Source organism: Geotrypetes seraphini, chromosome 5 (genome assembly GCF_902459505.1).
Source record: "Geotrypetes seraphini chromosome 5, aGeoSer1.1, whole genome shotgun sequence".
NCBI classification, from domain to species: Eukaryota; Metazoa; Chordata; class Amphibia; order Gymnophiona; family Dermophiidae; genus Geotrypetes; species Geotrypetes seraphini.
Genome location: NC_047088.1, coordinates 173,641,273 through 173,656,334, shown reverse-complemented (window position 1 = coordinate 173,656,334; position 15,062 = coordinate 173,641,273). Strand labels below are relative to the sequence as shown.

Below are 15,062 nucleotides of genomic sequence, written 5' to 3'. Positions count from 1 at the left end.
GAGTGTGCTGCTAGATTGGAGAGTAATGCTTGTTGGTGCTGTTTGTTGGGCGCTGTGGAAGTAGAGAACTTTGGTTTTCAAGGAAAGCACAGTTACTTACCGTAACAGGTGTTATCCAGGGACAGCAGGCAGATATTCTTGACTGATGGGTGACGGCACCGACGGAGCCCCGGTACGGACAATTTTAGAGTGATTGCACTCTAAGAACTTGGAAAGTTCTAGCAGGCCGCACCACGCACGCGCGAGTGCCTTCCCGCCCGACGGAGGCACACGGTCCCCAGTTAGGATAAGCCAGCTAAGAAGCCAACCCGGGGAGGTGGGTGGGACGCAAGAATATCTGCCTGCTGTCCCTGGATAACACCTGTTATGGTAAGTAACTGTGCTTTATTCCAGGACAAGCAGGCAGCATATTTTTGACTGATGGGTGACCTCCAAGCTAACAAAAAGAGGGATGGAGGGAAGGTTGGCCATTAGGAAAATAAATGTTGCAAAACAGACTGGCCGAAGTGTCCATCCCGTCTGGAGAAAGCATCCAGACAATAATGAGATGTAAAAGTATGAACTGAGGACCAAGTAGCAGCCTTGCAGATTTCCTCAATAGGAGTGGAACGGAGGAAAGCTACAGATGCTGCCATAGCTCGAACCCTATGGGCCTTCCAGTGTCAGTCCGGACTGAGCATAACAGAATGAAATGCACGCTGCATGCCAATTTGACAACGTACGTTTAGAAACGGGATGTCCCAATTTATTCGTATCAAAGGACAGAAAGAGTTGGGGTGTTGATCTGTGGGGCTTAGTACGCTCTAAATAGTAAGCCCGTTTACAGTCCAAAGTATGTAAAGCCTGTTCTCCAGGATGAGAATGAGGTTTCGGAAAGAATACAGGCAGGACAATCGATTGGTTGAGATGAAATTCAGAGACAACCTTAGGGAGAAACTTTGGATGTGTACGCAGAACCACATTGTCATGATGAAAGACTGTAAAAGGTGGATCAGCAACTAGTGCATGCAACTCACTGACCCTCCTGGCAGAAGTAAGAGCAATAAGGAAGACCACTTTTCAAGTGAGAAACTTGAAAGGAGCTGTAGCCAAAGGTTCAAACGGAGGCTTCATTAAGGCGGAAAGAACCACATTGAGATCCCAGACTACAGGAGGGGGCTTAAGAGGTAGTTTCATATTGAAAAGACCCCGCATGAATCTGGAAACTAAAGGATGAGCTGAGAGAAGTTTCCCATGAACTGGCTCATGAAAGGCAGCAATAGCACTGAGGTGGACTCTGATGGAAGTAGACTTGAGACCAGAGTCAAACAAGGAAAGAAGATAATCTAACAAGGTCTCTACTGCAAGCGAAGTGGGATCATGATGATGAAGAAGACACCAGGAAGAGAACCGGGTCCACTTCTGTTGGTAGCATTGAAGAGTGGCCGGTTTCCTGGAAGCATCTAGAATAGAACGAACGGGCTGAGACAGAAGAGAATAAGCTGAGGTCAGCCCGAGAGATACCAAGCTGTCAGGTGCAGAGACTGGAGGTTGGGATGCAGAAGGGTCTTCTGAAGCTGAGTAAGCAGAGAAGGAAACAGTGGAAGAAGTATGGGTTCCCTGGAACTGAGTTGAAGTAGAAGGGAGAACCAATGTTGCCTGGGCCACCGTGGAGCGATGAGAATCATGGTGGCTTGTTCCCTCTTGAGCTTGAACAAGGTTCGTAACATGAGAGGCAGAGGAGGGAAAACATACAGGAACAGATTGGACCAATCCAGGAGAAATGCATCCGCTGCCAGACGGTGAGGAGAGGAGAGTCTGGAGCAGAAGTGGGGCAGCTGATGATTGTGAGGAGCTGCAAAGAGGTCTATCTGAGGAGTGCCCCATTGAGCGAAAATGGACTGGAGAGTCAAAGGATCAAGAGTCCATTCGTGGGGTTGGAGAATTCTGCTGAGATTGTCTGCTAAGGAATTCTGCTCTCCCTGAATGTAGACAGCTTTCAGGAATAATTGGTGAAGCCCAAATCTTTTGGGCTTCCTGACACAAGAGGCGAGAGCCTGTCCCATCCTGTTTGTTGATGTAGTACATTGCAACTTGATTGTCTGTGCAAAGGAGTAGAACTTGAGGAAAGAGAAGATGTTGGAAAGCCTTGAGGGCATAAAACATCGCCCGGAGTTCCAGGAAATTGATGTGATGTTTCTTTTCCTGAGCCGTCCAAAGGCCCTGAGTTTGAAACTCGTTCAAGTGAGCCCCCCAGGCATAAGGGGAGGCGTCGGTGGTGATGACTAGTTGATGAGGAGGTAGATGGAACAGAAGACCTCTGGAGAGATTGGAAGATATCAACCACCATTGTAGAGATTGACGAAGAGATGATGTCACAAATATGTGTCATGAGCAAGGATCCATCGCTTGGGACCACTGGGTAGCTAGGGTCCATTGAGGAGTGCACAGGTGAAGACGTGCGAAGGGGGTGACATGAACTGTCGAGGCCATGTGACCCAAGAGTATCATCATTTGCTTGGCAGAGATGGAGCGTTGTGGAAGCACCTGCTGACATAGATATTGAAGAGTCTGAAGACGGTTGGACGGCAGGAACGATTTCATGAGGACTGTGTCCAGGACCGCTCCTATGAACTGAAGTCTCTGAGTAGGGATGAGATGTGATTTGGGTAGATTGATCTCGAATCCCAGAAGTTGGAGAAAAAGGATGGTCTGGTTGGTGGCAAGTAGCACTGCCTGAGAGGAAGTGGCTTTGATTAACCAGTCGTCCAGGTAAGGGAAGACCTGAAGATGATGAGAGCGGAGAAAAGCGGCCACCACAATGAGACATTTGGTGAACACCCTGAGAGAGGAGGCAAGACCGAAGGGTAACACCTTGTACTGGTAATGACAGTGATTGATCATGAAGCGGAGGTACTGTTTGGAGGCCAGATTGACCAGAATGTGAATGTATGCCTCTTTGAGATCGAGGGAGCATAGCCAGTCCCCTGATTGAGAAGAGGGTAAAGAGTGGCCAGAGAAAGCATTTTGAATTTTTCTTTGACCAAGCATTTGTTGAGATCGCGAAGATCTAATATGGGTCTGAGATCTCCTGTTTTTTTGGGAACCAGAAAATAACGGGAGTAGAATCCCTGCCCCTTCTGATCGAGAGGAACTTCCTCTATGGCGTTCAGAAGAAGGAGGGATTGAACCTCCTGAAGAAGGAGGGAGGACTGAGGAGTGTTCAAAGCAGACTCTTTTTGGCAGACTTTGGGCAGGAAGAGTCTGAAAGTTGAGAGAGTAGCCGTGGTGGATGATGTTGAGAACCCACTGGTCCGAAGTGTTGACCTCCCAACGGCTGATGTACAGAGAAAGACGTCCTCCTATGGGTTGAGGCAGATGGGCGGATGGTAGAATCTTGGCTATGCCCTGGAGAATGAAGTCAAAAGGGTTGAGTAGACTTCTGCTGTGGAGGAGGTTTCACCTGTTGCTGCTGTTGCGTCCGAGGGGGTTGACGCTGTTGCTGACGCCTAGGCTGCTGAGGAACCTGTGGTAAGGGTCTAGACACATAGAGGCGTTGATATGCCGATTGTTGCCCTAAAGGCCGGACAGGTGGAGTTTTCTTCTTGGTTTTGAGAAGAGTGTCCCAGCGGGTCTCATGTACCAACAACTTTTGTGTGGTGGAGTCCATAGAGTCACCAAAAAGCTCATCCCCTAGGCATGGGGCATTAGCCAGGCGATCTTGATGGTTGACATCAAGTTCTGACACTCTCAGCCAAGCTAGACGACGCATGGCAACAGACCGTAGCTCTTGAGGTAAGTTCAAATGTGTCATAAATAGAACGTACCATGAACTTCCGAAGCTGGAGAAGAGAGGAAGAACATTGACGAAAAGCAGATCTTTTGCGGTCAGGTAGGTATTTCTCAAAAGAAGCCAGATTCTGAATGAGGTGCTTCAAATAAAAAGAGAAATGAAAGGCATAATTACCAGACCGGTTAGCCAACATAGCATTTTGGTATAACCTCTTACCAAATTTGTCCATGGCCTTCCCTTCTCTGCCAGGAGGGACTGAGGCGTACACACTAGCTCCTGCAGACTTTTTGAGAGTAGATTCCACCAATAAAGACTCGTGCGGGAGCTGAAGTTTATCAAATCCAGGTATGGGGATGACTTTGTATAAGGAGTCTAATTTACGAGGAGCCCCTGGAATAGTCAAGGGAGTTTCTAAATTTTTATAGAAAGTCTCTCTTAAAATATCATGGAGGGGCAACTTCAGAAATTCCCTTGGAGGCTGGTCAAAGTCCAGTGCATCAAGGAACGCTTTGGATTTTTTGGACTCAGCCTCCAAGGGAATAGAAAGAGACTCACACATCTCCTTCAGAAAAGTCGTAAAGGAGGCATTGTCTGGTTTAGAGGATGGATCTTGAACAGAAGGATCCTCTTCACCAGATGAACATTCACCCTCAGAGAGAAGAGGCTCTTTGGAGTCGCCCCACAGATCAGGATCTCTGATTTGAAAACTTCGATCCTGGGAATCCGGTGTCGAGGGTTCAAGGTGTCGGGATTTACGTACCGACTTTCCTGACCTCAAAGAAGTGGTACCGGGAGAAGTTAGAGGCTGTACTGGTGCCGAAGTTTGGACAGCCTGATGAAGAGCCCTCGGTTCCGGTGCCAGTACCGGCATGGAAGTCGAGGAAGCCGAATGGATCAGTACCGATAAAGTGGAAGCGGACAATAGAGGCTGCCCCACTGTCGGTACCGGTGGCTCAGACCGGACCGGGACTGGAAGGTTCAGTGCCAAGAGAGCAGGGAGGAGTTGCTGCAACTGCTCTTTAAGTTGCACCTGGAGGACGGCTGTAATTCGCTCGTCCAGCGAAGGCAACGGTACCACTTTCTTTTTCTGTGGTACCTGTGGTGCCGCTCGACGCCCAGAGGATGAGGAGCTCGATGACGATGCACTCACCTCTATGGGGGCGGAGCGTTTGCGCGGGCACCTCGTGGTCGGCAGGACTGGACTCGCTGCCACAGCGACCGGAGGGCGCTCGAGCGGGGAAGGCTTCTTAGCCGGCTTACCTGACTGGTGCGACGCTGGCGCGGTGTTGCGTGGCGTCGAAGAAGTGGGTGCCGATTGCGAAGGAGCCGACGCCGGTGTTGATGCCGCAGAATCAGCCATGTCGGCACCGAAAAGTAATTTCTGTTGAATTTGTCGATTTTTCAACGTTCTTTTCTTTAAGGTGGCACAATGGGTGCAGGTGGAAGCCCTATAATCCGGACCAAGACACTGTAAGCACCAGTTGTGCGGGTCGGTCAAAGAAATGGGCCGTGCACACCGTTGGTACTTTTTGAACCCTGGCTGAGGGGGCATGAAAGTAAAGACGGCCTCTGCCAAATCGAAAGCCGAGGCTTCGATGATGGCAACAGGCCCCGCCGGGGCGAACCCGAGAGAAAAAAATTAAGTTTTTTTTTTACTCAAAAAACTAAGAAAAAATAAATAAAAGAAGGAAGATACTCTTCCTAACAAAAGTTACGCGAGCGGGAAGGCGAAAAAAGATCTTTTCAACGGCTGTTGAAAAGAACGCGTCTTCTTAGCTCCGCGGAAACTAAGCAACTGGGGACCGCGCGCCTCTGTCGGACGGGAAGGCACTCGCGCGTGCGCGGTGCGGCCTGCTAGAACTTTCCAAGTTCTTAGAGTGCAATCACTCTAAAATTGTCCGTACCGGGGCTCCGTCGATGCCGTCACCCATCAGTCAAGAATATGCTGCCTGCTTGTCCTGGGATAATTTAGCTTTAGTTTTTGAGTTGTTGCCCAGGCTTGGATTTTTTCTATGTTATCTGAGATTTTCTTAGTGGTGTTAGCTTACTTTTCTGCAGCTGGTATGAGGAGATTTGCGTATGAGGAGATCCATGTATGACATTATGCTCTCATCTTCAAGCTGGATGTCTCCGAGTGAGCTCATGAACAGGTTAAAAAGAATGGGAGAGAGCGGGGAGCCCTGCGGAACTCCACAGAAGGCCCTCCAGCTGTTGTAGTAGACCCCATCTTTTTTGATGGTGTATTCTCTGCTCACGAGGAAGTCAGTGAACCAGTTTAGAACAGTGTCTGTTACCCCTATCTCTGAAAGTTTTGTTAGGAGAAGCTGGTGCTCAACAGAGTCAAATTCTGCGGATATGTCAAATTGGAGAAGTATGGCCTGCTGGCCTATATTTAACAGTTGTTTAATTTTGGTTAGCAATGTTAGAACGAGGAGTTTTGTGTTGTGCTGTTGTCTGAATCCGAATTGTGTCTGGTGAAGGTCTAGCAAAGGTCACAGCTACTAGGAAAAGCACTTTCTATGTAAGATGCTTAAGCGAAGTAAATTCCAGGTGTTTACAAAGCAACTTCATAACAAGTTAAAATTAAGGGTATCATATACAGTGGAACCTTGGTTTACGAGCATAATTCGTTCCAGAAGCATGCTCGTAAACCAAAATACTCGTATATCAAAGCGAGTTTCCCCATAGGAAATAATGGAAACTCGCTTTGATACGTTCCCACCCCCCCCCCCCCCGAGGCCAGAGGCGCTGCTCCCCCCCCCACTCACAAAGACCCCCTCCGCACGAACCTGCACCCCCCCGCCCGACCAACTTAAACTTACCCCCCCCCCCATCTGGCACCGGCACGCAGCCCACAGGACGTGCCGGTGCCGCTAGAAGATCTTCCTGCTTCTGCCAGCCTTGAGCATACATCTGCGCATGCTCAAGGACTTCTAATTCTCCCTCTCGCCGAGATTCTCGGAGTAAGTTTAAGTTGTTCGGGCGGAGGGTGCTGGCTCGCGCGGGGAGGAGGTGCCGGTTCGAGTGGGGGGGGGAGCGATGCCGGTTATCAGGGGGAGGGGGGTTCACAAATCAAGTCAACACTCGGTTTGCGAGACACGTTTTGCGATAATGTTTTACTCGTCTTGCAAAACACTCGCAAACCGGGTTACTCGCAAACCGAGGTTTGACTATTATAAAAAAGGAAAACAAGAGCATCATACACTATGGAAAAAAGGGAAATCCATAACAGAAACATTAGGAGTTATCAAGGAGCAAAAAAGCAATAATAAAATACTTTCACAAATGAAAAAACCTAAACTTAGAATGTTAGTTGAACCACTTCAGAGAATTTTCCAAATTAAGATATCGATAAAATCCACATCAGAAATAACAAAGTTAAAGTATGCTCAAATTATAACATATTGGTGCAAAAATTGTACCTCTGGGACTGTAGCTTCTAACACACTGAGGGGAGTAGGCACACATCCACCATCTTGGCCAATTTCTACTGGCTGATATATAATCTCAGACGGCTGCAGATATAAGAATGATGCTGAAGATGCAGGAGACTGAAATTAAAAGGATAAAATATTTTATAAAGCAGAATGATTAATTAAAGCATGAAAATTAGACTTTGATTTGTCAGACAAAAATAAGCCTACAAAACATTTACAGCACTTACTTTCACTAATATCACAGGCTCCAAAATAGGTGCTTTAATATAGGTTCCCCTTTTATAAAATTGCTCTCTGGAGCGCCAATATTTACATACATAACACAAGAATAAACTATTTTAAAAACCAGCATTTAAGTGAGTAAATGATTAAAAAAATGTAACATACACTCATATTTGACAGGTGGGCATATATATAAACCTGAGTCTGGGTAGGACTCACTTTACACAAGTAAAATATAGGGGGGATAAGAGGGGATATAAAGTTGCTAGAGATAACAACCCAAACTTTTCCTTCACTAGAAACTTGTTGACACCCCTGAGGTCCAAGATTGGCCAAAGACCTCCCGTCTTCTTCGGAACAAGAAAATAACGTAAGTAAAACCCCCGGTTCCTCTGACCTGGAGGAACCTGCTCAATGGCACTGAGAAGGAGAAGGGATTCTATCTCCTGAAGAAGGGATAACTGCTGAGGGTGAGAAGAAGACTCTCTTGGAGAATGATCCGGAGAAATATCGATAAAGTGAAGAGAGTATCCCTCTCGAATAACTGTTAGTACCCAGAGGTCTGTGGTAATCAGTTCCCATCGGGGATAATAAAGTTGAAGCCGTCCTCTGATGGGTTGAAGAAGGGACTGGGATAGAGGGACAGAAGCTATTCTCTCGAGAAGCACGATAAAAAGACTGAGTAGGCTTCTGTGGAGCTGCGGCCTGGCTTTTTGAGGATGCTGTTGTTTCTGTTTCTTCTGCTGTGGTCTAGTAGGAGCAACAGGTTTGGAAGAAAAATACCTCTAACAGGAAGAATTGAAAGGCTTGGAAGATGAAGATTTAGGCTTGGATTTAACCAAAGCATCCAAATGTTTCTCATGATCAATGAGCTTTTGGGTAGCATTTTCAATAGAATCACCAAATAGCTAATCACCCAAGCATGGAATGTTAGCCAATCTATCCTGGAGGTTGACATCCATATCAGACACTCTGAACCATACTAGATGTCTCATTGCCACTGACATAGCTGATGCTCTAGAAGACAATTCAAAGGCATTATAAGCCGATCTCGCCATATACTTTCTAGCCAGGGCAAGGGTGCAAGAGATGTGACAAAAGTCCTGTAATTGCTGTGAAGGAATGTACCTATCAAAAGGACAATTTCTTAACCAGATGTTTGACATAGCAGAAAATACAGAAATTGTAGTTTAGGACTCTGCTAGCCAACATGGAGTTTTGGTATAGGCAACGGCCAAACTTGTCCATAGTGCGCCCTTCATGTCCCGGGGGCAATAAGGAATAAACCCTGGATGTGGTAGATTTTTTCAATGTCGACTCTACCATCAAGGACTGATGCTGAAGTTGTGGTTTGTCAAAACCAGGTGAACAGATAATTTTGTATAAAGAGTCCAATTTTCTGGGAGCTACAGTAATGGTAAAGAGGGTGGGGGGGGGTCTCTCCCAGTTCTTATGCAGTCTTTTTGAGAATACCATGTAATGGTAGTCACAGAAGTTCTTTAGGAGGCTCATCATAGTCCAATGCCTCTAAATATTCAACACTATAAGCAGAATCGGCTTCTAACTTTACTGGAAGCACTTTGCCCAATTGCCGAATGAATTTTGTGAGAGAAAGTCTTTCGGTTGGAGACTTTTCAGAAATAGTGTCATAAGCCTCTGTAGTAGACTCAGGGACATCATCCGCTAAGTCAGACTGTAAGCCGAGTCAAAAAAGTCTTTTGGTGAAGGAGTGCATCGAGACTGATGGGTCGAGTCCAGTGTTGGTCCGATATATGACTTTCTTGTACGCTTGGAAGAGCAGGAAGGAGAGCGGTGTTTATGCTTCAATGAAGCTGAAGATGAATGATGCTGAGCAGACTTGGATCGTCGAGAGAATTAAGAACGCCGCTATCTGGAAGAACTGGATCAACACCGTGATGGAGAACGGGATCTGTGATGAGATGCGCTGTTTTTATGCGTGGTACATCGGCATGGAACCAGAGATCCAGTATCGGTACAGCAGGACCTGGTGGCCTTACGCTCAGGTTGGGCTGGCACCGATGGAGTCGGTGTTGGAGTAAGAAGCTTGAACATGTCACTGACTTCGAGCTTTTCACGGTATGAGAGCACTGGTACCATCAGTGCCTTGTCTGGCCTCAGAGAGGATGACCCTGAAGAGGATGCACACCTCGATGGAGGATAGACCAGACTTAACAGCAGTCATTGCTTGGTTGGCATCAAGGGACTCAATGCAATGTTGACCTGTGAGACCTGTTGGGAAGCTGGCAGCTTTTTTACTGGCTTACCCGATGGAGTGATGTCCCCCAATGGCAACATCGAAGTAGATGCTTTCGACGTGGAAGGCTGTGATGTCTTCCTAGTGTCCATACAGGTGCCGAACAATATTTTTTGTTGGAGCTTTTGACTTTTAATGGTACATGTTTGCAGGGTAGAACACCGTGCGCAGGATTCAACGCAGTGTTCTGGGCCAAGGCACTGTAATCACCAACTATGTGGGTCAGTGATAGAAATCTGCTGTTGGTACCTGCAACACTTTTTAAAACTGCATACATTACATTATATTAGTGATTTCTATTCCGCCGATACCTTGCGGTTCAAGGCGGATTACATAAGATTTATCAGGAGTTACAAGAATTGTAACTTTACATAAGAATTGTCATAGGAATTACAAAGGAGTTATATAAGAACTAGTCTTTAAGACCGTTACATTAACAGGTGCTAGAATAGATGTGTCTGTCTGTCTGTGTTTCTTTATCTCTCTCTCCTTGGCCGCTGTCTGTATCCTTCTGTCTCCCCCCCCCGAGCACAGCTGTCTGCCCCCAGGACACACCTCCCCCCCAAAGCAGCCCCCTTTCCCTCTCCCTAACTGTCTCTCCATGGCCCTCTTCTGTCTCCCCCCCCGAGCAAAGCTGTCTGTCCCCAGCACACCTCTCCCTATCTCTCCATGGCCCCTTCTGTCTCCCCCAGCACACCCCTCCCCCCAAAGCAGCCCCCTTTCCCTCTCCCTGTCTCTCCATGGCCCCTTCTGTCTCCCCCCCAGAGCAAAGCTGTCTGTCCCCAGCACACCTCCCCCCAAAGTAGCCCTTTCCCTCTCCCTATCTCTCCATGGCCCCTTCTGTCTCCTCCCAGAGCAAAGCTGGCCCCAGCACACCTCCCCCCCAAAGCAGCCCCCTTTCCCTCTCCCTCTCCCCTTCTGTCTCCCCCCAGCACACTCTACCCCCAAAGCAGCCCCCTTTCCCTCTCCCCCTGGCTCCCGGTATTGATCCCCTTCTTACCCTCCCCTCCATCCCGGCGTCTTCTGGCCTGCTCCTCTTCAAAGCAGCCTGCGATCTTGGTGGCTGGCTTTAGCGAAACTAACAAGCCGCTCTCCAACTCGGTAGCACGTTCCCTCTGACGCGATCCCGTGCATCAGAGGGAGCGTGCTACTGAGGTTGGAGAGCGGCCTGCGAGGTTCTTTAAAGCCGGCCACGATCGCAGGCTGCTCTGAAGAGGAGGATCAGCGGAGGCGAGTGAGGTGGCACGACGAGGACGCGGGCAGGCGAGTGAGAGGCAGCGGCGAGTGAGGGCGGGCGGTGACGCGCCGAGGACAGGGAGAGAGCACAGTTGCGCGCCTTCAGCCCCCGCATGCGCCATGAGGTTAGAATGTTGCCACAGAAGCACACCTCACGGCACCACACCTCACGAATTTTCGAGAGCGCATGTGCGCTCGAGCGTTTTATTATTATTGATTGTCAGGAACTTGAGGCGATACGTGGGTAATTGGAAACATTTTAGATTTGAAAGGGGTAGTGGGTGTGGTGGTGTAGATTGGGAAGGAACTGGCTGTGTTAGATAGGTTTTATGTATTTTTTGAAGAGTAGGGTTTTAGTTTCTTTTTTGAAGGTTTTGTAGTCTGTGGTCGAGGACAGCAGATTGGTGATTTGTCTGTCTAGTTTTGCTGCTTTGGAGGCCATTAGATTGTCATATAGTTTTCTTCATTTGACATTTTCGGTTGGTGGGTGTGTGAATAGTGAGTGGGTTCTCCTGTGTCTGGCTGAGGTGGATTGAGTTAGTCGGTTGTTCCAGAAGGATGGGCTTTTTCCATTAATAGCTTTGAAAAGTAGGCAATAGAATTTGAAGTGTATTCTTGCTTGTATCGGGGGCCAGTGTGAGTCGTGGTATGCTTCTGTGATATGGTCATATGAGTCTTAAGGCTGTATTTTGTATTGTTTGTAATTGCTTTATCATGGTCACTGAGCAAGGGAGGTATAGTATGTTGCAGTAGTCAATTAGTCCAAGGATGAGAGATTGTATCAAAACTTGGAATTGTTTCTTGTCGAAGAATTTTCAGATTTGTTTTAAGTTTTTCATAGTCGCAAATAATGCTTTTATTACTTTGTTGATTTGAGGTTGCATGGTACAGCCTCTGTCAATCAGTACCCCAAGAAGTTTTAGTGTGGGTTGAATGGGGTATGAGATCGAGTTTATTGCTATGTTTAAGGATGGAGTTTTGCTGTTTTCTAGGAAGATGAAATTTGTTTTGTCAGGGTTGAGTTTTAGTTTGTGTTCAGTCACAAACTAAAACTCAACCCTGACAAAACAATTAAAGAAAAATCAGAACCATGGTCCAACCCTTGCGGAGTTCCCCTGGGATCACTTCTATCTCCCACACTATTCAACCTATACATAGCCTCCCTCAGCTCCTGCCTAGACAAACATGTCATAACCTCATACAGCTAAGCAGATGACATCACCATTATCCTCCCCTTCGACCATCCAGAACCCATCATAACAGGCACAATACACAAAACACTCAAAACAGTAGCAACATGGATGTTCAGTCATCCATGTTGCTACTGTTTTGAGTGTTTTGTGTATTGTGCCTGTTATGATGGGTTCTGGGTGGTCGAAGGGGAGGATAATGGTGATGTCATCTGCGTAGCTGTATGAGGTTATGACATGTTTATCTAGGCAGGAGCTGAGGGAGGCTATATATAGGTTGAATAGTGTGGGAGATAGAGGTGATCCCAGGGGAACTCCGCAAGGGTTGGACCATGGTTCTGATTTTTCTTTAATTGTTTTAACCCTGTAGGTTCTGGATTGTAGGAAGCCTTTAAACCATGAGAGAACCTTGCCTGAGATTCCTATGGAGTCTAGCATTTGTAGGAGGAAGTTATGGTCTACCAGATCGAAGGCTGCAGAGAGGTCTAGTTGTATGAGCATGATTTTCTTGCATGTATTGAGATGTTGTCTAGCAGTGTCCATTAGTGTTCCTAGTAGGGTCTCAGTGCTGTAGTTGGTTCTGAAGCCAGACTGTGTGGAGTGGAGTAAGTTGTGGTTTTCTAGGTATGAGATTAAGGTTTTGGCTACTAGGCCTTCCATCAGTTTGATGTACAATGGGATTGAGGCTATGGGTCTGTAGTTGGATGGTTGGTCTGTTGGTCCTTTGGGGTCTTTAAGTATCGGAGTTATGATGAATTTTCTGAGGTCTAGAGGGAACTGTCCATCTATGAGTAGAAATTGTATCCATTGTAGGAGCAGGGAGTGGAATAGTGTGCTCGAGGTTTTCAATAAGTATGGGGGGCAGTGGTTGAGGTCACAGGCTGCATGACTGTATTTATTATATAGTTTGTTGAAGTCTGACCATTGTATGGGTGAGAAGTGGGCCCAGGTTCTGTCTACTGCAACTGATTCTTTTTCTGGGGGGGAAGTGAGGTCTTTTCCACCTGAGTGGGAATTCCATTGAATGCGGTTCTGATGTTTGCGATCCTGCTTTTGAAGTATGTGGCTAAGAGAGTGGCTGAGGGAGGGGGGGGAGTTGCTGTTGGCTAGGTAGGGTGTGGTGTCTGTGAGAGCTTTTAGTAGCTGGAATAGCTTTTTTGTATCTTGGGGTCCTTCTATTTGCTTTGAGTAGTAGGTCTTTCTTTTTTCTTTCAGTTTTTGTTTGTATTTTCTTGGCTGCTTTTTCTCCATTTTCTTTCTAGTTGTCTGCATTGCCTTTTGAGTTGGAGTAGTTCGTTGTCGAACCACTTGTCTGCTTTTCTGTGGATTTTGGTTTTTCTGGGGCTAGTTCGTCCAGTGTTACAGTACTTAGATTGTTCCATTGTGAGATGAAGTCATTGGGTGTGTAGTGTTGGATTATGTTGTCTGCTTTTGTCCAGAATATGGTGGGATCAATGTGTTAGCGTGAGTTGTACGTTGTTTTTTGAGTAATTGGAGTGCTTTTGTTATTGATCCAATTGATTTTGAAGGAGTATGTGTAGTGATCAGACCAGAGGGAACGGTTCCATTTTCTGTTTGACGTTTGGATCTCTGGTTGTGTGGGTTGTTGGGACATGTAGGCTGCAATGTCGAGTTGGTGTCCTTTTTTGTGTGTGGTTTGAAGGTCTAGTATTTTGTATGTTAAGGCCTCAAGGTATGATAGTAAGGTTCCTACATGTTTGCAGGCCAGGACATTGACAGAAAAACCACCTCAGCCAATTTGAATTCAATGGCTGAGGAAAACGAAGATGCCTCGATGGGCGAAGCCCGTGAGGCAAAAACAGTGAGGAAAAAAATCCCCTTTTTTAATTTTTTTTAAAAGTAAACTGGAAAAGTAAAACAAAAAAGAAGAAAAAAAGACGTGAGAGTGTGAAGGCAAAGGCAAAAATTTGAACAACATTCAAAATACATGACTTCTTAGCTCCGCGGAAAACTAAGAACTGAGGAGCCACAAGTGGTGTCGGGTGGGAAGGCACTAGCGCAAGCTTAGTGTGGGCAGTTTGCAAACTTTCTCAAGTTCTTAAAGTGGCGATGCATTTTTAAGCTGTCCATACCGGGGCTCTGTGGATGATGTCACCCACATGTGGGAATATGCTGCCTGCTTGTCCTGAGATAACTGGTATTATCTGGGGATAGCAGGCAGATATTCTCACATGTGGGTGACGTCATCCACAGAGCCTGGTACTGGACAGTGGTAAAAGTGTATTGCCACTTTTAAATGTTTAGAAACTTCGCGAGTGCCTTTCTGCCTGATGCCGGCTTGCAGTACCTCAGTTCCGTAAACAAGCTAAGAGGTCAACCAGGGGAGGTGGGAGGGATGTGAGATAATGTGAAAAATGCACAAAAGTAAGTTTTGTAGATGTACCCACCAACTACCTTGTCTGAACGCAGAAGAGGAATCCCCATCAGCTGAACCAGTTTTGGGGATTCCTGGTGGCTCAGCTGAAGGGGATTCCCCCTATCAGGATCAGCTGAGCAGCACAGTCCTACATCCCTCTCCCTGACATCCCTAGACTTCCCCCGACATCCCAGACCTCCCCGTACCCCACCTCCTCTCGTACCTTCAGATGCGAAAATGACAGGAGGAAAGCCCTCCTGCCTATAGGACCGCATGCTGTAAATGACGAAGCTTTCCCCTTCCAATGTATCCTGGGATGCAGCAGGAAGGGCCGAAGGATGCCACTACTACTAAGCATTTGGTAAATACACTGGGCGCTGAAGTAAGGCCAAATGGGAGGACTATGTTGAGTCTGAAGAGTGAAGCGGAGATATTACCCATGATGAGCGTGGATTGGAATATGGGCATACGTGTCTATTAAATCTAGAGATGCCAGTGAACTGTTTGTGGGGGAGAAGTGGAAGGATTGTGTGAAGGGACTGCATCCTGAACT

General features: G+C 47.0%; 1 protein-coding gene across 1 annotated transcript in view; it reads right to left on the bottom strand.

Annotated features, from left to right (window-relative positions):
* BOLL (boule homolog, RNA binding protein) overlaps window positions 1-15,062 on the bottom strand; it is a 566,072-nt gene that overhangs the window by 181,244 nt on the left and 369,766 nt on the right. The window contains exon 9 of the mRNA XM_033945221.1: window positions 7,195-7,323. Coding sequence (XP_033801112.1) covers window positions 7,195-7,323 — 129 coding nt within the window. The remainder of the gene's footprint in view (window positions 1-7,194; window positions 7,324-15,062) is intronic.